We start from the raw sequence: 18,364 nt of genomic DNA, 5'->3' as shown, positions 1-18,364 counted from the left end.
AGTGGCCAGGTCGGCGCCTTCCGGTGCCGCTTTGCCCACCGGGAGCGGGAAGCGTCCACGCCGGGAGAGCGAGGCCTCCGAGCGCCTCTGAGTGGCCGTTGCAAAGCCGTCGGGGGGAAAACCCAGCTGGGCGTGGAGGGGCCGGCGTGGACAGGGCAGCGGATGGCGGCACCCTTCACCTGGGTCGGCAGCACCGGGCCCGCCGGCCTGCGGTGGCCCCAGCCTGTCGGGGCGTCCCGTGTGCTCCCAGGGGCAGACGGACGGTTCTCGCCCTCTGCCTGCCTCTGCCCACATCTCCCCGCCTGCCCGGGCCCGGCCGGGAGGGCAGCCCGAGAGCCCCACACTGCGGCTTCCTCTGATCCTACTGAAGGGGAGCCAGTCACGTGTCACGAACGCCTGGCATGCGCCTCAGGGGGTCGCCGTGGGCGGGGGGGGGGGGATGCCCCGGCTCCCGAGGAAAGGCATCTTCCCAGACGGGCTGATGATGACGGGAAAGCATCTTTGCTGATACATTTGCACGAGAAGGAGACTCAGGTTGTTGGAGGAAAAAGCGAGGGGGACCCTCTGACCGGTGTGTGTGTGGGGGGGGACATTAGCGGCCAAGATGTCCGTGTGGGGGGTGGTGTTAAAGCAGGAGACACGCCTCTGAGGCGCAGCCCCCGGGTCCACCAGAGAGGCCGAGTCTCATGGGGCCCCCCTTGGCTTCTCCCTGACTCCTCCTGCCTGACACTGCTGGGTCCTCCCTCGGTGGCCCACCGTGTCCATCCCCGTGAGCACCGCCCTAACGCAGGCCACCGTGGCATCTCTCCGGGCCTGGGCCCCTCCTGGCTCCCAGGCCCTACCCATCTTGTCCCCCCACCAGCCTGTGTCTCGTGCCCACCGTGAGTCGTGTGTGTTTACCTGTCCTCCGCACTCACCTCAGTCTGTGCAGAGCACCCCGCGTACATCAGATGCTCAATAAATGCTTCTGAAGGTCAGATGGTGAGCCCAGGTGCCAGTGCATTCAGAGGACAGAGGACGACGGGCTGGTGAACCCAGGAGGGCGTGGGTAGACAGAAGGGAGGGCGCAGCCAGGAGGCTCCAGAATATTCCAACAGGAGCCGCCAGGGCAGGACATGTCCCTGCTCAAGCCTGCGGTTCCCGAGCTGGGAAGAAGCCACCGCCCGGGGCCCATGTCCAGGTGACAGCCCGAATCATGGGGAGGCCTGAGTCACACAACCCAGTCCCCTTAAGCTGCCCCAGCTGCCACTGAGCTCCCGCAAGAGAAAAGAAAAGCTGATGGTCCATGAGTGGAACACGGGAAGTCGTGGCCCTCCGGACAGCGAGGCTTCCCTACAGCCAGTCAGCCCTCTACCCTCGTGGGCTCGGAACACCAACAGCGCCAGGCGTCCACGGCCGCGGGCAGTGGAGTCCCTCCAGCAAGCTGCCATCTGCCTGACAACAGGAGCCGGAGGCCAGGGGTATGTTGCGTGGTCCTCGAGCAGTGCCCGGCCCGGGCCGCCCTCATTCCCGAGGACCAGGGTCTTCGAGATGGACCGGCCCACCTCCCTCTTTATAGGTGGGAGACAGGCCCAGCCTGGGAACGGACGCACTCAAGTCGTCTGGCGAGACCCCAATCCGGGCCCGCCTTGCTCTGCGCTCCAGTATCTAGAAACAGGAAGCTCGGCCCTTCGCCCCCGCCGCGACCCTCTCTCGCGCACTCATGCACGGAGAACCGCGAGTCTCGAATCCACTGGCCAGGGCTATCTGCTGTGGCAGAGTCTGCGGCTGGAGAGGAGAAAAGCAGAGTGGGGCCCCACTCGTCACGCGCCGTGTCCTCGGGATGGAAGGAAGAAGTTCTCGGCTGCTCACGGCATCGGGGTCCGCTTTGGGGTAACGGGGCGGCACGCCGGCTGGCCTTCCCGCTTTGCTGAGAGCTACAGCCAGGGCCCTCGCTGGGTGGGGCTGGGCGGGAGCAGGGGCAGAGGACCCCACCACCGTTTCTGAGGTCACAGCTGTCCGGGGACAGGAGCCCCGGAGGAAGCCTGGCCGAGGGAGTGTGTGGTGTCACCGCTGGGACTTAAGCCAGGGCACAGACTCCCGTCCGGGCCCAGGAGCTGGTCAGCGTGGGAAGAAACCAGAGCCACGTTCGGGCCGAGTTGGGCTTGGGGTGTGAGTGGCTGCCCCCGGCCCTCCTCCTTCACACCGGCCACTCGGCTCTGGGTCCACCATAATCAGATTCACCTAAAGCAGGGAAAGGGCACTAATTCTATTGGGAGGAGCGGAGATGATGAGTACAGAGCAGATGTCCTCCGGAGCACAGTGGCCAAGGGGACAGTAATTCGAAATTGGGAAGGAACAGGATATTTGCTAAACTGCGCACACAATTACGTGGCAAGGAAACACAATTGTGGGGCCACACGTCCATCTGCCTGTGATGCCGGGAACACGGGGAACAGGGTGGGCGACGGCACCGAGGTGGGGACGGCCCCCAGGCCGAGCCCTGGTCCTGCACCGCTCTCCCGGCGGTCGGTGCTCCTGCTCGTGCTCTCGGCCCCTCGGTGTGTGAGCTCCCCGCCTCTCCGAACCCCTCCCCCAGGCACAGCCGAGGGATCTGCTAAACTCCCTGGAAACCCACCCCCCACATCCGTGTGTGCCCCCCCTCACCCTGGGGTCTTGATCAAGACCGGGTCCCCAGGTTTTCCTGGCATGGGGCAGAGCCCCGACACCTCGAACTCTGTCAAAGGCTCACGCAAAACCTCCAGAATGCTCTGTGCTGCGTGAGTTGGTCGTAATCCCTCAGAGTCGAATTAATTCCCCGCACGTTAGGAAAATGCACACAAAGGGCTTAGCAAACCTGGTCAGATCGGCTCGAACCTGCGTGGTGGGGTTGGCAGGAACCGGTTCTTACACACCGGGAGCCATCCTGCAAGAAGGACTTTGTCACCACAAGAAAAGGGTCACCATCACAGCACGAGGGGCGGGTAGGGACAAGAGCCGGGCATTCGCCACATGGGCCATGGTTTCTGTGCGTTAGGTGACCACTAAGGTTCCTGCCCTCCTTCCGCTGGGCACAAAAGTGGGGGCCGTGCCCCAGGCTCAGACTGCCACACACCCGCTCGCTGCTCTGCCGCGGGTCCTTGTCAAGGATTTTTAAAGCCCGTTTGTTGCCACTTAACAGATGTCCCACTGATTTGAACATTCTCACGGGCTTGTTAGCCAACAGATATTTGACAACACAGCAAAGAGGCCCTCGGCCCACGCCCCCCGACAGCTTGCCACACCGTACGGATGGCTTCCGTGTGGTTTTGAGAGGTGCCGGCATAACCACGAGGCAGCTCGCCACCCCAGCTGCCGCGGGGGCTCGTGAGTCCCCCAACTCTCAGCCAAGGCCGGGCCCCCGGTGCGCCTCCAGCCTGCGACCCAGGGGAGCGGCCATCCTGCTCCTTCTGGAGGATGCCTCCCCGGTCCTCAGGAAGGGGCAGGAGTCCTGGGAAGGCGATTTTCCTAATCCGATTGAGGGTCTCCCAGCAGCCCAGCTGGTGCCAGCCCTGCAGCACCGCCAGGAACAGACAGGATGTGGCTCCAGAGGGGCTCCTGTTTCTCAAGTTCACTCTCAGACTGTGGCCTCTGTGGCTCCCGCACTACAGGAGGGAGACTCCCTCCCCAGTGCAGGGCTGCCGGCAGCAGGAGCAGCGGGCGGGGCTGTGGGGAAGTGCCTCCTACACAGGTTACGGGTGCTCGCCCTCTTCTCATCAAGATAGGAAGGGTCTAGAGACCGGTGGAGTGTTCCTGATGGCCCCTGCTCCTAGCTGGCTTGGGGTCCCCACCTCAGGTCTCCCCGACTCCAGCCCACCTCCCCCACACCAGCCCCTCACCCCTGCCCCCCCCCCACTCCTTGACCCCCGCCCCAGGTCTTCCCCACCCCAGGCCCCCAGTGGCACCATCTGCTTTGGTGGCACTGTCCATGGTGCTGAACCCCCAGGCTCCTGGGCTGGAGCATCGTCTCTCACCGAGTCCCCAGTGACTTGCCCAGCCTCTTCCAGAAGTTTCAAGCCAGAGAGGAGCATGGGGACCAGAGTGGAGCCGAAGGGAGATCAAAGGACAGAAATGCAGAGGTTCAGCTCTGAGAGATCACCAAGGAGTCATGGTCTTTGAACTAGAAGTTGTTCTCAAAATTTTGCACTCGGGGCACCTGGGGGGCTCAGTCACTTAAGCGTCTGACTTCAGCTCAGGTCACGATCTCACAGTTTGTGAGTTTGAGCCCCGCGTGGGGCTCTGTGCTGACAGCTCAGAGCCTGGCGCCTGCCTCGGATTCTGTCTCCCTCTCTCTCTGCCCCTCCCCTGCTCACTCTCTGTCTCCAAAATAAAATTTTATTTTTTATTTATTTTTTTTTTATTTATTTTATTTTTTTATTTTTTTTTTTCAACGTTTATTTATTTTTGGGACAGAGAGAGACAGAGTATGAACGGGGGAGGGGCAGAGAGAGAGGGAGACACAGAATCGGAAACAGGCTCCAGGCTCTGAGCCATCAGCCCAGAGCCTGACGCGGGGGGGCTCGAACTCACGGACCGCGAGATCGTGACCTGGCTGAAGTCGGACGCTTAACTGACTGCGCCACCCAGGCGCCCCTCCAAAATAAAATTTAAAAAAAATTTCTTTAATTTGCACTCACCCAAAAACAGCATCCACTCTGGGCAGTTGAGGGCAAGCCACATGCCCGGAGAAGCTTCCCGTGTGAGGATGAGGTCCCGCACCCTGGTGTGGCTCTTGCCCATACAAATGGATGCTTCATCTTCCTTTCATCTGCTCCCTGCCTATAAGACGTCCCGTGACATGGGAGGTGGGCACTCCAGCTGTGAGTCAGACTGGGTCCGGGCTCACAGCTGGGTCTGGGTTGCTTCTTCGATTAGGTGTGAATAGTGACAGCTTCTGCCTTGTTGATTTGACGTGTATTCAGCGAAGTGGCAGGCAGGGCTCCGAGCATGCTCTCTGGCTCATGGAAAGCATCCCGCTCATGCTTAGCTAAAGTCTGTGTATCGAGAAAGGGGAAGTTAGAGGCCCTCAAAATGTCCTTTCTGCGTTGAGCCAGAGTCTGCCTATTAGGGCCGTCGTGGCGGGATGGGCTGTGTCGGATAGGCCGACAGCTGCAGCCGGAAGCAGGCGAGCTAAGCCCCAGGCGGCACCCAGTGCCTGGGGCCCTCCTCCCCGTGCTGGCCTTTCAAACACTAACCATGACTCGCATGGCCCCTCCAGGTCACGTGCCGTGCCCTCTGCCCTGGTCCTCCACCTGTCCCACCAAAGCCCAGGCCTGTGGCCGGCACTGACCCACAGAGCGGTGTGCAGCTCCGTGGTGCCCTGTCTTGTTTTCTAGACACTGGTCCGTGTCTACGTGTCCCTGCTGGGTGGCAGATGTTTGAACTCCAGGTCCCAGCAGCAGCTAGAGCGCCGGGGTGCTTGTCAGACGAGGGATGGGAAACCCTGGGCTGTGTCACCTTGCAAGCCCCTTTTCTTACCTTTGTCCCACCCCTGGAATGCGGACATAGCCGCTGAGATCTGGTCCCTTAGGCCCCTCACGCTTCCCAGTCCTGGGGAGGCGGGGTGACACGTGTGATTTTCATGCAACCAAGGGGGCAAGGGACGCACACGCAGGAGAAGCAGACCAAGTGTGCCCTTATTCCATGCCGGTGCCCTCGATCCAGGAGGACATGACAGGAGCCTCCCAGCTCCCCAGACCCTCCCCGCCCATGTCGGCCTCTGCTGGGTTTCCCTCCTGGGGACGCCAGCATGGAGCTGTCTCCTTACTTCACCTGGCTGCTCTGTGCTTGCTTTTTTCACCTGTCACCCTGGAGCATCCAGTCCGCCTCATTCCCGATGTCAACAGGGCGCCCCGCGGTGTGGACGCGTCGTAACTTATCAACCAGCCCAGATGGTGTTGTTCCTGGATCTTTGCTTTTCGAGCGAGGCTGCGCTGAGGGACGGTGGCATGCCAGGGCTCTGGATGACCCACCTGGCCGTCCCCGCCCTCAGCAGCCGTGGCTGTCCCAGTGGAGAGTCGTGGGCCACACTCGCTGGGTCTGAGGGATGTTCCTTTCCACTGGAGTCTGACCTGGAAGTTGGCAGGGGCCACCCCTGTGAGCCTGGGCCGGGCTGGGGCTGCTCATCTGCCGGGGAGGGGGTCCTCTTCCAGGCACCGAGGAGGCCCCAGCGGTCTCTACAGTGGAGAGTTTGGGCGAGAAGCCGAACCTCTGGGTTTTGCGAACGACCTGACCCTGCTTTGTGCCTTTCCGCTCACCGCAGGCTGCTAGTTGAGCCTTGAAGCAGTGTGAACCCGGGGCCATCTCTCTCTCTAAACGCGTGGGATTAGGTAGAGAGGCTTGGGCCCCAGTGCAGAACAAAAGAAGGGAGGAGTGAGACTAGGCCCTTTGAAAAGGGAAGGAGAGGGGTCTCAGTGGAGAACCCCCTGGCTGACCGAGGGCCTGGAGGCGGGCCGGGCTGCCCGCATCCACGGTGGTGCCCCTCGAAGGCTGGCAGGCCTGTCGTATACACCCCCCGGGACTGGGGGCCGGCCCTGCCTCCCAGGGAGACCTCTGTCCCTAGATGCACACCTCCTTTTCATTGCTTAACGTTCCACTCCACCCCCTCACGAGATTACAAGTGCTGGGGGGCAGACACCAGCCCCGAGTCCTCGGACAGGACGCGGTGACAGCGCCTCAGAGCATCCTGGCTCCGTCCCCAAGCGGGTCCCCCAGTAACATCCTGGGCGCCAGAGTATGGACCGTGCTCTCAGCCCTGAGCTGAGCTCTCTTACTGTCCCCCTTTCAGAAGTGAGAAAGCTAAGGCTAAGAGGCCATTCTGGAACCGCCCAAAGCCGTAGCCAGCCAGCCAGCGCACCACCAGGGGTGTCTGAGGCCAAGGTCAAACCCCCCACTCCCTCCCTTTTCCCCTCCCCACCCCCAACCCTTGCTTCCTGGAGGCCCTGCCCGCCTCAGGGGTTTCCAGCTCCGGCCAGGGCTGCGGAGCCCGGAGGCAGGGGACGGAGGGAGGCGGGAGGCGGGAGGCGGGGAGGCAGCTCAGCTTGTGGCCTGGAGCTCAGAAGACCTGACCTCCCCGAAGCAGGCTGGCCGCTGTGGCCAGACCTCGCCCAACGGTCAGTCAGGGCCACGGGGGAGGGCGCTCAACCACCGCGTCAGGGACGGAGGACAGGCTCTGGGAGGGAGGTGCTGGGCTGACAAAGCCAGGACCTGGGCCTCTGGAGGCTCCCGCTGGGCAGTCTGCTTCCTGCTGGCCTCTTGGGTCCAGCTCGAAGCCGCCACAGTCCACGGGGAGACTGAGGCAGGATGGCCGGGGCTGGGGTTACGGGAATGTCTGGAGGCGAGGCGGGACAGGAATTTCTCCGACGGCTGAGAGAATTGATTTTTTTTCCATCATCTTTTTTTTTTTTAATAGCAGTGCCCGAACTTTATTTTTGAAATTCCCTCAGTTTCGTACTGTTTTGTGGCTCTCCTTTCTAGGTTTTAATCTTTGCTCCATCTGGATTTGTCTTTTTGGTGTGGGATCTCCGTGAGTTAGGGTACAAATTTCGGGAACCAATTCAGATCGTCCTAAGGGGAATAAGGAAATATTTATTTTGCTGAAGAAAAACTGAGAGGCTGGGAGCAGCGGCTGCAGACAGCGGCTGTAGGAGCTCCAGCGAGGCCGGGCGGCGCCCCCCCGCATCTTCCCCCACCCCTGCCCCAGGTCCCTCCTGAACAAGAGGCTGGGGTCGGCTCTCACCAGATACATGTAAACGGTGCAGGGCTGCAGAAACGGCCTGCATTTGTCCAGGGAGGGCCCACCTAGAGCTTTAGGGATGCGGCGACTGGAGGGACCTGGAGGGTGAGCAGTTGCAGGGAGGCAGGGGGAGGGGCCCGGGGAAGGGGGCGGAGACAGCAGGCCCTGAGGGTCCAGTCTCCTGGCTTTGCAGGCAGCCACCCTCCTGCCCCCTCTCCCTGACATGCTGCCCTCTTTCCCCAGCACCACGCTTTGCCTCACTGGGCACCATTTCTGGCCCGTCTGCACTGCACTGGTCTCCGCGTCCACCCTTCCCCCTGTGCCAGAGTGTCCGCAGCAAGTCTGTCTCGTGGGTCAGTATTTGCTAAGTGGGTGGTAGGCTGCCGCCTCCCTGCCCGGTACTGACCCATCGCTCTTCCTTTCTAGAGCTTTCCTGGCCATTCTTAGATGACGTGTTTCGATTTGCATTTTAGCATCAGCCTCTGTTCCCAAGTCTTGTGTCTTGTTGGGACAAATGCCTGGACCAGGCACGGCATCCACACCTGCACCTACCCGTCTGGGGAGGCCCTGGCTTCCCTCGCCTGGCCTCCTTGCCTTCCTGGGATGACATTTACAGTGTTCCCGGAGACTCTGCACCAGGCGTATGAGAGGTGCTTCTGTTCACTCGTTGTCTGCGGGTAGGCCGCCTCGGGCCCCCGTCCGTGCTGTGAGCTTTGACAAGGGAAGGCAAGCCCCCAGAGCCAGGCGTGCCCCCCAGTGCCTCCGCAATCCAGATCTATGCCCACCTCCAGGCTGCAGGGGTGGGGGATGCCAAGGAGAGGCATTCTGGCCCTGGAAGTCAGGCCTGGCCCAAGCCTCTGACCGGGGCTGGCCTGCAGGGTGAGGCCCCCTCTCCTCGCTGCAGACCTCAGGATCGAGGGGAACCACAGCGGGCCTCACACCAGACCTCCTAACCCACCAGGCAGGGCCCTGGCCCCTGCCCGTGGCCCCCACCTGGCCCTCCGAGGCAGCGGTCCCTACTGCCTGTGCTCAGCGAGGTATGGTATCTTAAATGTTTTGACATTTAAAATCTGTGTTGGATACGTTTGTTCTGTTTAAATAATACCGGGCTGCGATGACTCACAGGGAATTAGTTTGTCTCCTGGGCCCAGACACAGCGTCCCCCTGCACCCCTGCCCAGCCCGCAGCCCAGCAGGAGCCTCAGAAGCCTTCCCGGAGCCGCCCTGCCGCACGCCAGCAGTGTCCTCACCAAGGGAGTTGGGATGGGGCCCCATCTCGGGCCTCCCGAGCTCTGAGGATGTGGGGGAGAAGGGTGCCTGGTGGAGGGGCTGTCAGGAACCCCGGGCCGGCAGTGAGTGATGGGCACTGGGGCCAGCACGTGGGAGAGGCCCTCCCGAGGGCCCGTTCACCCTAGTCTAGCAGAGCTTTGTTCAGATGGCACTGAGGTCTCCTCCGGCCACCGCCTCCTGGAGGCCCTCTCCATCTCCCAGGTGGGTTCTGGAACACTGTGTGGGTGGGCAGGGCCTCTGGAGGCCTCAGCCAGCGCCCTCAAGAGAGCAGGCGTGTGAGCCTGCCCCGCTCTGGACAGACGCCTGACCGCCAAGAGGGCCGCGGAGCAAACCTGCCAACGTCCCCATCTGGGAACCTCTGGCATTTCTTGGCGGCCACTGGTCCCCCCGTCCCCTGCTTGTATGAGCAGGACAGAGGTGCAGACACCATGTCTGCGTATCGTGGAGGACCCTTAGCTCTGCTCTCAAGGGCTGCGGGCAAACCGAGTTAGGAGGTAGCAGGGGTGCAGCCCGGGGCCCAGGGAACCCTGGGCGCAGACACCCTGGAACTCCCCAGAGGGATTGCAGCTGCCCGGCAGAGCCAGGCACAACCAAAAGCTTTTCTGAACGTGAAGTTCAAAACGAACATTCGGAGCAGCCGACCACGGACAGACCCGCTGTGGCATCTTGAGGGCGAGGCCACGTGGGGGAGCGAGGGGCGCCAGACAACAGGAGCGCTCCGGAAGAATAAGGCGGTGGCCGCGTTAGGTCCAGCTCCATAGGAGACCTGTTCCCCGCCGCCCACCAGGGCCACCCCTGCGAGGTGGCTGCGAATGTCCGTCTCAGCCTGGTGTCCCGGCAAGGCCAGACTCGGGCTTGTACAGGTCCAGCCCCTGTCTGTGGCTCAGTTTCCCCAGGTGCAAAGGACACGGAAGTTAGAGGGAATAGTAAGAAGCACTTTTCATGCGTGGAGAGGGTGGGGGGGGGGGCAGGGGAAGGGCGTTCCATTTCTGTCCAGACGTGAGCTGTCTGCATCCAGGGTGACAGGCTGGGCTCAGCCTTCCTGGAGGGGCAGTGCCATGCTCAGGGATGTACCCATGACATGTCGTATCCAGAGCTGGAAACAGAGAGCCCCAGCCCTTCACCACGGCCAGGGCACACCACACTGTCTACAGGCTGAACCCCATGCAGAGTGGCTCCCTGAGATGGCAAAGACTCTGTGACCGCTCTCTGAGCCAGGAGTGGGTGGGAAACGGGCAGGAAGTGGGGGGTATGTCTACAAGTCTGACGCGAAAGACCAAGCACCTTCCATACTCCGGGCCTCAGACCCCCAGCCGGAGGGACAGGCACCAGGGCAGCGTCCCCTGCACGCCAGCCTGATGGCTGTCCTGCTCTGTCCCTGCAGGTAAACACCTTCATGTCCTTCGTGTTCCCCATGGTGGTCATCTCCATCCTGAACACCATCATCGCCAACAAGCTGACCATCATGGTCAGCCAGGCATCTGAGCAGGGCCAGGTGTGCGCAGTTGGGGACCAACACAGCTCATTCAACATGTCCATCGAGCCTGGCAGGGTCCAGGCCCTGCGGCACGGCGTTCGGGTCTTACGTATGTAACTGCCGGGCCCTCTGGGGGGTGGGCCGGGTGGCGGCAAGGGGCTGGCAGAGCTGTGAGCCTCACACTGCAAAACAGGGCAAAGTTTAAGACCCGGGAAACGGAGCAGTCCGAGCTGAGACTCAAGGGTCAGCCCCAGCCAGGGGTGGGTGCTCTTAACTCCACTCCTTTACCTATTCATCTGTCCGTCCACCCATCCCTCCAGCCATCCACACATCCATCCACACATTCATCCATCCCTCCATCCACCCACCAGCCATCTCTCCATCCATCCACACATCCATCCATCTACCCATCCGTCCACCTGTCCATCCCTCCATCCATCCACACATTCATCCATCCATCCATCCATTCTTCCATCCATCAATCCATCCATCTCCCCACCCATCCATCCCCCCACCCATCCATCCCCCCACCCACCGATCCATCCACCCATCCATCCCTCCAGCCATCCACACGTTCATCCGTCCATCTGTCCACCCACCCACCCATCCATCCCTCCATCCATCCACACATCCGTCCATCCATCCATCCATCCATCCATCCATCCCCCCACCCATCCATCCCCCCACCCACCCATCTATCCACCTACCCACCCATCTACCCACCCATCCATCCCTCCAATCATCCACACGTTCATCCGTCCATCCATCCAACCACCCATCCATCCTTCCATCCATCCATCCTCCCACCCACCCATCCCTCCAGCCATCCACACGTTCATCCATCCATCCGTTCACCCACCCACCCATTCATCCCTCCATCCATCCACACATCCGTACATCTGTCCATCCATCCATCCATCCATCCATCCATCCATCCATCCATCTATCCATCCACACATCCATCCACACATCCATCCCTCCAGCCATCCACATGTTCATCCATCCCTCCATCCACCCACCAGCCATCTCTCCATCCATCCACACATCCATCCATCCCTCCATCCATTCTTCCATCCATCAATCCATCCATCCCCCCACCCATCCATCCCCCCACCCACCCATCCATCCAGCCATCCACACGTTCATCCGTCCATCTGTCCACCCACCCACCCATCCATCCCTCCATCCGTCCATCCATCCATCCATCCATCCATCCATCCATCCATCCCCCCACCCACCCACCCACCTATCCACCCACCCACCCATCTACCCACCCATCCATCCCTCCAGCCATCCACACGTTCATCCGTCCATCCGTTCACCCACCCACCCATTCATCCCTCCATCCATCCACACATCCGTACATCTGTCCATCCATCCACCCATCCACCCACCCACCCACCTGTCCACCCGGCCGTCCACCCATCTGTCCACCCATCCACCCACCCACCCACCCATCCGTCCATCCGTCCCTCCAGCCATCCACACATCCATCCCTCCATCTGTCCACCCATCTGTTTGATCACTCATCCACTCGCCAATTCAATTCACTCAGTCCCTGAGCACGTCTCCGGGTGAGCCAGCTCGCTCACACAGTCATCGAGCAGCAGAGGTGGGGTTATCACGTGCCGTCAGGTGCCAGGCAAAGAGGCCTGAAGAGCAGCCCCCCTGCACAGTGACCCACGTTCTAATAAGGAATCCTGAAGACCAACCCCTACAAAGGTCCCAAGCCAGCCCCCGTCACAGGAGAGCCCTGGGTGGAGCTTATGCTCATGTGGGTGTGGGGCTCCGTGTGTGGGACGCCATGAGGGTGTCTCCTGTGCCCAGAGGTGGCCTCCTTGCGGAGAGTTCTTTCTTCAAACACCTGCCTCCCCCGCCCTGCTCTGCTGAAGGCAGCCCCACCCGACCCAACCCCCTACCCTGACCACCTACCTGTGCCTCCCCCCAGCCCAGCAGCCTTCCCAATTGCTGTCACCCTCACCCCAGCAGACAGGCCTCTGGGCCTCTGCCCCAGGCCACCTGTCCCTCAGCAGCCCCTGGTTCTTAGAAGAAAGAGGTCCAGAGTGTCATAACACATGACGGTTAAATGTTAAATGGTCTAGTGACCACTGAGATGTGGCAACATATTTAAAAAGTAAAAAGACACAGATGAAATTAATTTTAGTAATTGATTAGGTTTAGTATTTCCAAAGTATTGCCCTTTCAGCATTGATCATCACAATATTATCGATGAGAGTTACTCAGCTCACGGTCACCTCGTGTCCAGTGAGCAGCACGCTGTGTCCGGTGGTCAGGGTCCCAGCATTTGCTTCCGCCCTGTCAGGGTCAGGCTTCCCGGAATAGCCCCATGCCTCCAACCCTTTTCCTACTGCTGCCAGTAGGACAGCCCTCCCCTCGGGGGGCCTCCCCCAGGCCCGGGTCTCTGGGGCCCCAAACCGAGCACCTCCTGAAGTTGCGCCCAAGTCCCAGGATGGGGATGTGCTGTCTCGGGGACCGCGCTCCTCTCTGCACCGGGCCAGCCAGCCCCGGGTTTTCCCTAGCGGTTGGCTTTTCTGTCACTCCCTTTTTAATTATAGTAAAACGCACACAGCATACGATGTACCGTCTCGACCATTTCTAAGTGTCCGTTAGGTGATATTCCGTACATTCATGATACTGTGTGGCCGTCGCCACCATCCATCTCCAGAATGTGTTCATCTTACAAACCGAGACTCTGCCCCCACCCACCCCCCCAGCCCCTGACAACTGCCACCTCCTCTCTGTCTCTGAATTTGACTACTCTCGGGGCCCCACGGGAGTGGAATCGTTGTGTTTTGGTGTCTGACTTACTGCCCTGAGCACAATGTCCTTAAGACTCAGGCTGTGGCACCAGTTAAACTTCCCCCTTCTTAAGGCTGAGTAATATCCCATCATCTGTTGGTGGACACTCGGGTTGCCCCACCTTGTGGCCATTGTAAGTGGTGCTGCTGGTGTACAAACGTCTGCTCGGGGCCCTGATTTCGGTTCTTTGGGGAACACCCTCAGGAGTAGAAGTGCTTGGTCCTGGGGTACTTCTGTTTTTAATGTCTTGAAGAATTGCCATGCTGTTTCCCAAAGTAGGCATGCCATTTTACGTTCCCGCCAACAGCGCAGACGGGTTCTAATTTCTCCACATCCTCGCCCAAAATCACTATTTTCTGAGGGCTTTTTTCTTTAATAGTAGCCATCCTGGGCATGCTGGGATCTTACTATAGTTTGGGACTGCGTTTCCCTCATGATGAGTGATGTTGAGCAGTTTTTCATGTGCCGATTAACCATCTGTGTGTCTTCTTTGGAGAAATGTCTACTCAAGCCCTTTGCCCATTTTTAAATGTTTAATCGGGTGGTTTGATTTTTGCTGTTCAAGTTTAGTTCTCTGAGTATGCTGGATATTAATCCCTGAGCAGATATGCTAGGTAAATACCTTCTCCCATTCTGTGTGTTACCTTTTCATCCTGTTGACTGTGTCCTTTGATCCCATATCCAAGAAATCCCTGCCAAATTAAACATCATCAGGTTTGCGCCCTCCGCTTCTCCTAAGAATTTGGGTCTCATCGTTCTTACTACCTTCAGGTCTTTGATCCACTTTGAGCTAATCGTGTATAGGGCGTGAGGTAGGGGTTTTCTGCATGTGGCTGCCCGTTTCCCTGACACCGTTTGTTGAAGAGACCATTCAATGGTCCTGTCCTGGCAGCCTCATAGGGAGTCATTTGACCATATCCGTGAGGCTTGTTTCTGGCTCTCTTTCTATCCCATGGTCTCTATGTCTGCCTTTAAGCCAGTGTCACACTGTTTTCATTACTGTGGGTTCATGGTAGGTTTTGAAATCAGGACGCGAAAGCCCCCCATCTTTGTTCTTCCCCAAGACCGTTTCCGGGGTCCCTCGAGACTCCACGTGGATCTTAAGATGGGTTTTCCTGTTTCTGCAAAACAAAATGTCGTCAGGATGCTGAGAGAGCTTGCCCTGAGTCTGCACTTTTACAAGTGTTAGGTCTCCTGCACACATAACAGGACACGGCCCTTCACCCCACGGAGACCCACCTCTCTCTGTGTCTCAGGGGCAGTGGTCATCGCCTTCGTGGTCTGCTGGCTGCCCTACCACGTCCGGCGTCTCATGTTCTGCTACATTTCAGACACGCAGTGGACCCCGTGAGTACCAGGAGGGGGTGGGGCTCGGGCTGGGAGAAGCTCCCACAGCAGGTGGGCATGGGGGGTGGGGGTCACTGAGCAGAGCAGCTCAGGGCAAGGGTGCCGGTCACGTCCCCACACGTCCTTGCTGTGGCTGTGACCGGGCTGGGGGAAGGACGAAGTTCACAGAGGGACAGGTGCCCAGGAGCAGGTAGCAGCAGAGAAGGAAAGCAGCCCCTAAGCCAGCGGGCACGAGACAAGTTGAGAGATCTAGACAGAGACAAGGAAGGGCCGGCCCTGCTGGATGTGGGAGGGGGGCTGGGCCAGCGCAGGCTGGCCAAGCTGCCAGGAGCACCCCCGGGGACTCAGGGGGAGCCACACCCACGGGACACAGGGCAAAACCAGCAGAAGGAAGATCTGGTGGAGGAGTCCGGGAGGCAGTGTAGAAGCTTCCAGAACGCCCTCCCCTGAGGGCGAGGTACACTGCCGTCCAGGAGGCCGGAAGGGGTTCCCGCCCTGGCTGTTGGGTTGAGGCCAGGGCGCGGCCGATTCCCGCAGCCCAGCTGTGCTGGGACCCAGCCAGCGGAAGGGCAGGTGTGTCGCGGGGAGCGCTGGAGGCGCCGGGCGGGTCGGCCGCACCCCCCAGGCGGGGGTGTGGCCACGAGGCGGGGGTGTGGCCACGACGTCCGGCTTCTCCAGACAAGCCGGAGTCCTGGAACTTACCACGGAATGTCCCCGGGGCAAAAATTTACAAGGCGTTTTCTAAAGTTTGTCCCGAGCCACCACCCGAGCCCGCGCTACTGCCGGCCGGGGCGGGGGGGGGGGGCTGCCAGGCCCCACCCCCCGTGTGGGGGCCGCGGGGTATGAGCGCCCCGCCCTCGCCCCTCCCTTCCAGGTTCCTCTACGACTTTTACCACTATTTCTACATGCTGACCAACGCCCTCTTCTACGTCAGCTCCGCCATCAACCCCATCCTGTACAACCTGGTCTCCGCCAACTTCCGCCAGGCCTTCCTGTCCACCCTGGCCTGCCTCTGTCCCCTGTGGGGGCGCAGGAGGAAGAGGCCAGCCTTCTCCAGGAGGACCAACAGTGTGTCCAGCAACCACACGTTCTCCAGCAACGTCACCCGGGAAACACTGTACTAGGCGGGTGGGGCCCCGCCGCTCGGCAGCCCCCCCCCACCCCCACCCCTGGGGCGGCGAGGGGTCCCCCGAGGCCCGAGGCCCCGCTTCTTTCAGCTTCTCCCTCAGCCCGCCCCACCCCTCCCTCCTCTCCTCTTTGAACGCCACGGAGAGATTGTTCCTCTCCCGGATCCAGAAAGGGCCTTTAATGAGGACAAATTAGTGCTGGGTGAAAGGCAGACTTCTTTGTTCCCAGACGGCTGTGTGTTGAGGGTGGACAGAAATGAAAGGCATGGGCCAGGCGGGCGTTGGGGGCGGCAGTGCCTCTGGCGGGGGGTGGGGAGGGGTGGAAGAGGCTGGCCGAGGTCCTGGCGCCTCAGGGGGGCGAGGAGAGGACCCCTACCCTCCTCTGGTACAGCAGGCAGCCAGATGGCCCCCCTCCAAGGGCGACTCCCGGGAAGCTTCCCTGTGTCCCCACAGACCACCCGGGGGTCGGGGTGCCGGGCATCGGCCGGACCCGGGCCTCCCCCTCCTCTCCCGCCTCCTCGCCAAAGCAGCGGGCTCCACAGGGATGCCAGCTGCTGGGGGGCTGCCCTGGAAGTCCTCTTGGCTTGGCGGAGGCAAGGCCAGGTCGGCGGAGTCTTGTCTCCACACCCCCCGCCCCAGGCCAGGCCAGGGACGTCCCCGCGGGCTCTTGTCCGCTGTGCGGGTGAGCTCCCGCTGCCCAGCTCTGAGCTGCTTCGGGGTCGGCTCCCTGGAGTGGAGGGCAGCTGGCCGGGTCCCAGAGAGACGCCAGTTCTGGGGACTCGGCCACAGGTGAGGACGGGGAGCCGTGAGTACAGCCAGCCCGCCGGCCGGCGTCGTCCATCACAGCCAGCAGGCAGCAGCCCCGGCTCCGGGGACCCAGAGGGGCAGGCGCCTCCTTGGTCTGGAAGAGCCGGTCTCCAGGCAGGGTGGCCTGGTCCCGGCCTTGGCCGGTCCCCCGAGCCAAAGGAGACAGGGGCAGAAGTGCCTGGAAAGAGAGGTACAGGCTTTTTAAAAGCCCAGGTTCTCCTTAGGCTCAGGAGCGTATTTGGCCTGAAGGGAGACCGTCGGGCCGGCCAGCGGCTGGGACCAGCCCTGACTCGGGACTCAGGAGGCCTGGTCCCTGTCCTGGGTGACCAGGGCTCGATGTCCCACCCACGAAAATGACAAGGTGGATGGGAGGATGTCGATGGGCGCCCCGCTACGAACCGTGTCCTGCTTAAACCCCACGGGGTCCTTCTCCGTCCACCAGGGACAGCTCCAGGGGGGCAGGGGGAGGAGGTCAGTCCACAGCCGGCCCCATGACCCAGGGGCCACCCACGCAGGGGCCGAGGCCAGCCCAGACCTGGCACAGCGTCTGCTCTGGGCGGGTGAGCAGGGCGGCTGGGCCCGGGCTGGGCCTGGGCGGTGGGCGTCGGGACGAGGGCCTGGACCCTTGCTGGCGCTCCACGCCTCGGGCACGGGTCCTCGCGCCCCGGCTCAGCCGCCTGACAAATGGGTGGGGCCGTTCCTCCCTCTCGGCCAGGACTCACGCGACCGTCTTGGAGGGCCCAGCCCAGGATGGACAGAAGGGACGGTTCCCCGGGGTGGGGGCAGAGTCAACGCAGGTGGGGACCCCCCACCACCACCCCGCAGCCTCCGAGTCGCAGCGGGGGCGGGGTCCTGCGCAGCCCCAAGTCTGTCCGACTCTCAAGGACCCCGCCTTCCCGTGTGCGCACTTCGTGCAGGTAGAGACACAGCCGCGCAGCCGGGCCCCCCTCCCCGTGCCGTCCAGCCCCGTGGAGTCAGCTCCTGGCCACGTCGCACTGGAGCTCCCGAGGCCGGTCTCAGAGAACAGTGTCCGGTGTGACTGGTCAGCAGTGATGCGAAACCCCCCCGACGGCTCAAGCGCCCCCCCCCGCCCCGCCCCCGTCCCCGTGACGTAATCGGCAAGAACAAAGCCCCTGAGCCTCTCAATAAAGGAGACAGTGGCCCCCGTGGCTGGGACTCTTATGTCCAGGGGCCAGTGGGCCCACATCTGTTCATCCCCTCATTCGTCGGGCGTTTTCTGGCTCGGCGGACAACCCTCCACTGGGGCCCTCTGGCCAAAACCGCGTGGGCTCTGGTGGCATCTCCCAAAGGCTGGGGGCACTGGAGGCCGGGATCCCCCAGCTCGGGTCCTGCTGCCACCAGAGCAGGGAACAGCAGCAGAAGGAGGAGTTTGCACAGAAGACCCCATGAGCCACGGGGCCGCCTCGAGGCCTGGAGTCGGGGAGACCGGGTCCACCTGGGGGTGCGGCCAGCACGCTGCCCTCCGTGCGTCCATTTTCCTCGTCCGCGGGCTGAGCGCAGAGGTGGCCTCGTGACGGGGGTCTGTGACTCGGGTCTCCACGGCCCCTGGGGCCGGCCTAGAAAACGGGGAAGCCAGTGAGCTTCTCCCCAGGGGTCAGCAGGCGAGGGACGCCTGGGGATGGGGACGAGCACTGACCCTGACCTCTGGCACAGCCGACCCCTCGTCGTCTTTCGGGCTTCTCCTGCTACACCTTCGTCCCTCATGGGCGGCGTCCCCGAGGTG

The 18,364-nt window shown here is 61.6% G+C and overlaps 1 protein-coding gene across 1 annotated transcript in view; it reads left to right on the top strand.

The window, feature by feature from the left end:
* NTSR1 (neurotensin receptor 1) overlaps positions 1–17,842 on the top strand; it is a 49,299-nt gene extending 31,457 nt beyond the window's left edge. Inside the window, exons 2-4 of the mRNA XM_045444026.1 lie at positions 10,427–10,628; positions 14,596–14,686; positions 15,561–17,842. Of these exons, the coding sequence (XP_045299982.1) occupies positions 10,427–10,628; positions 14,596–14,686; positions 15,561–15,810 (543 nt within the window). The 3' untranslated portion in view covers positions 15,811–17,842. The remainder of the gene's footprint in view (positions 1–10,426; positions 10,629–14,595; positions 14,687–15,560) is intronic.
* The last annotated feature ends 522 nt before the right edge of the window (positions 17,843–18,364 follow it).

The sequence above is a fragment of the Leopardus geoffroyi genome, chromosome A3, assembly GCF_018350155.1.
Source record: "Leopardus geoffroyi isolate Oge1 chromosome A3, O.geoffroyi_Oge1_pat1.0, whole genome shotgun sequence".
Lineage (NCBI taxonomy): Eukaryota > Metazoa > Chordata > Mammalia > Carnivora > Felidae > Leopardus > Leopardus geoffroyi.
Note: the sequence above shows the minus strand (reverse complement) of the source record. Positions and strands in the feature narration are given on the sequence as shown.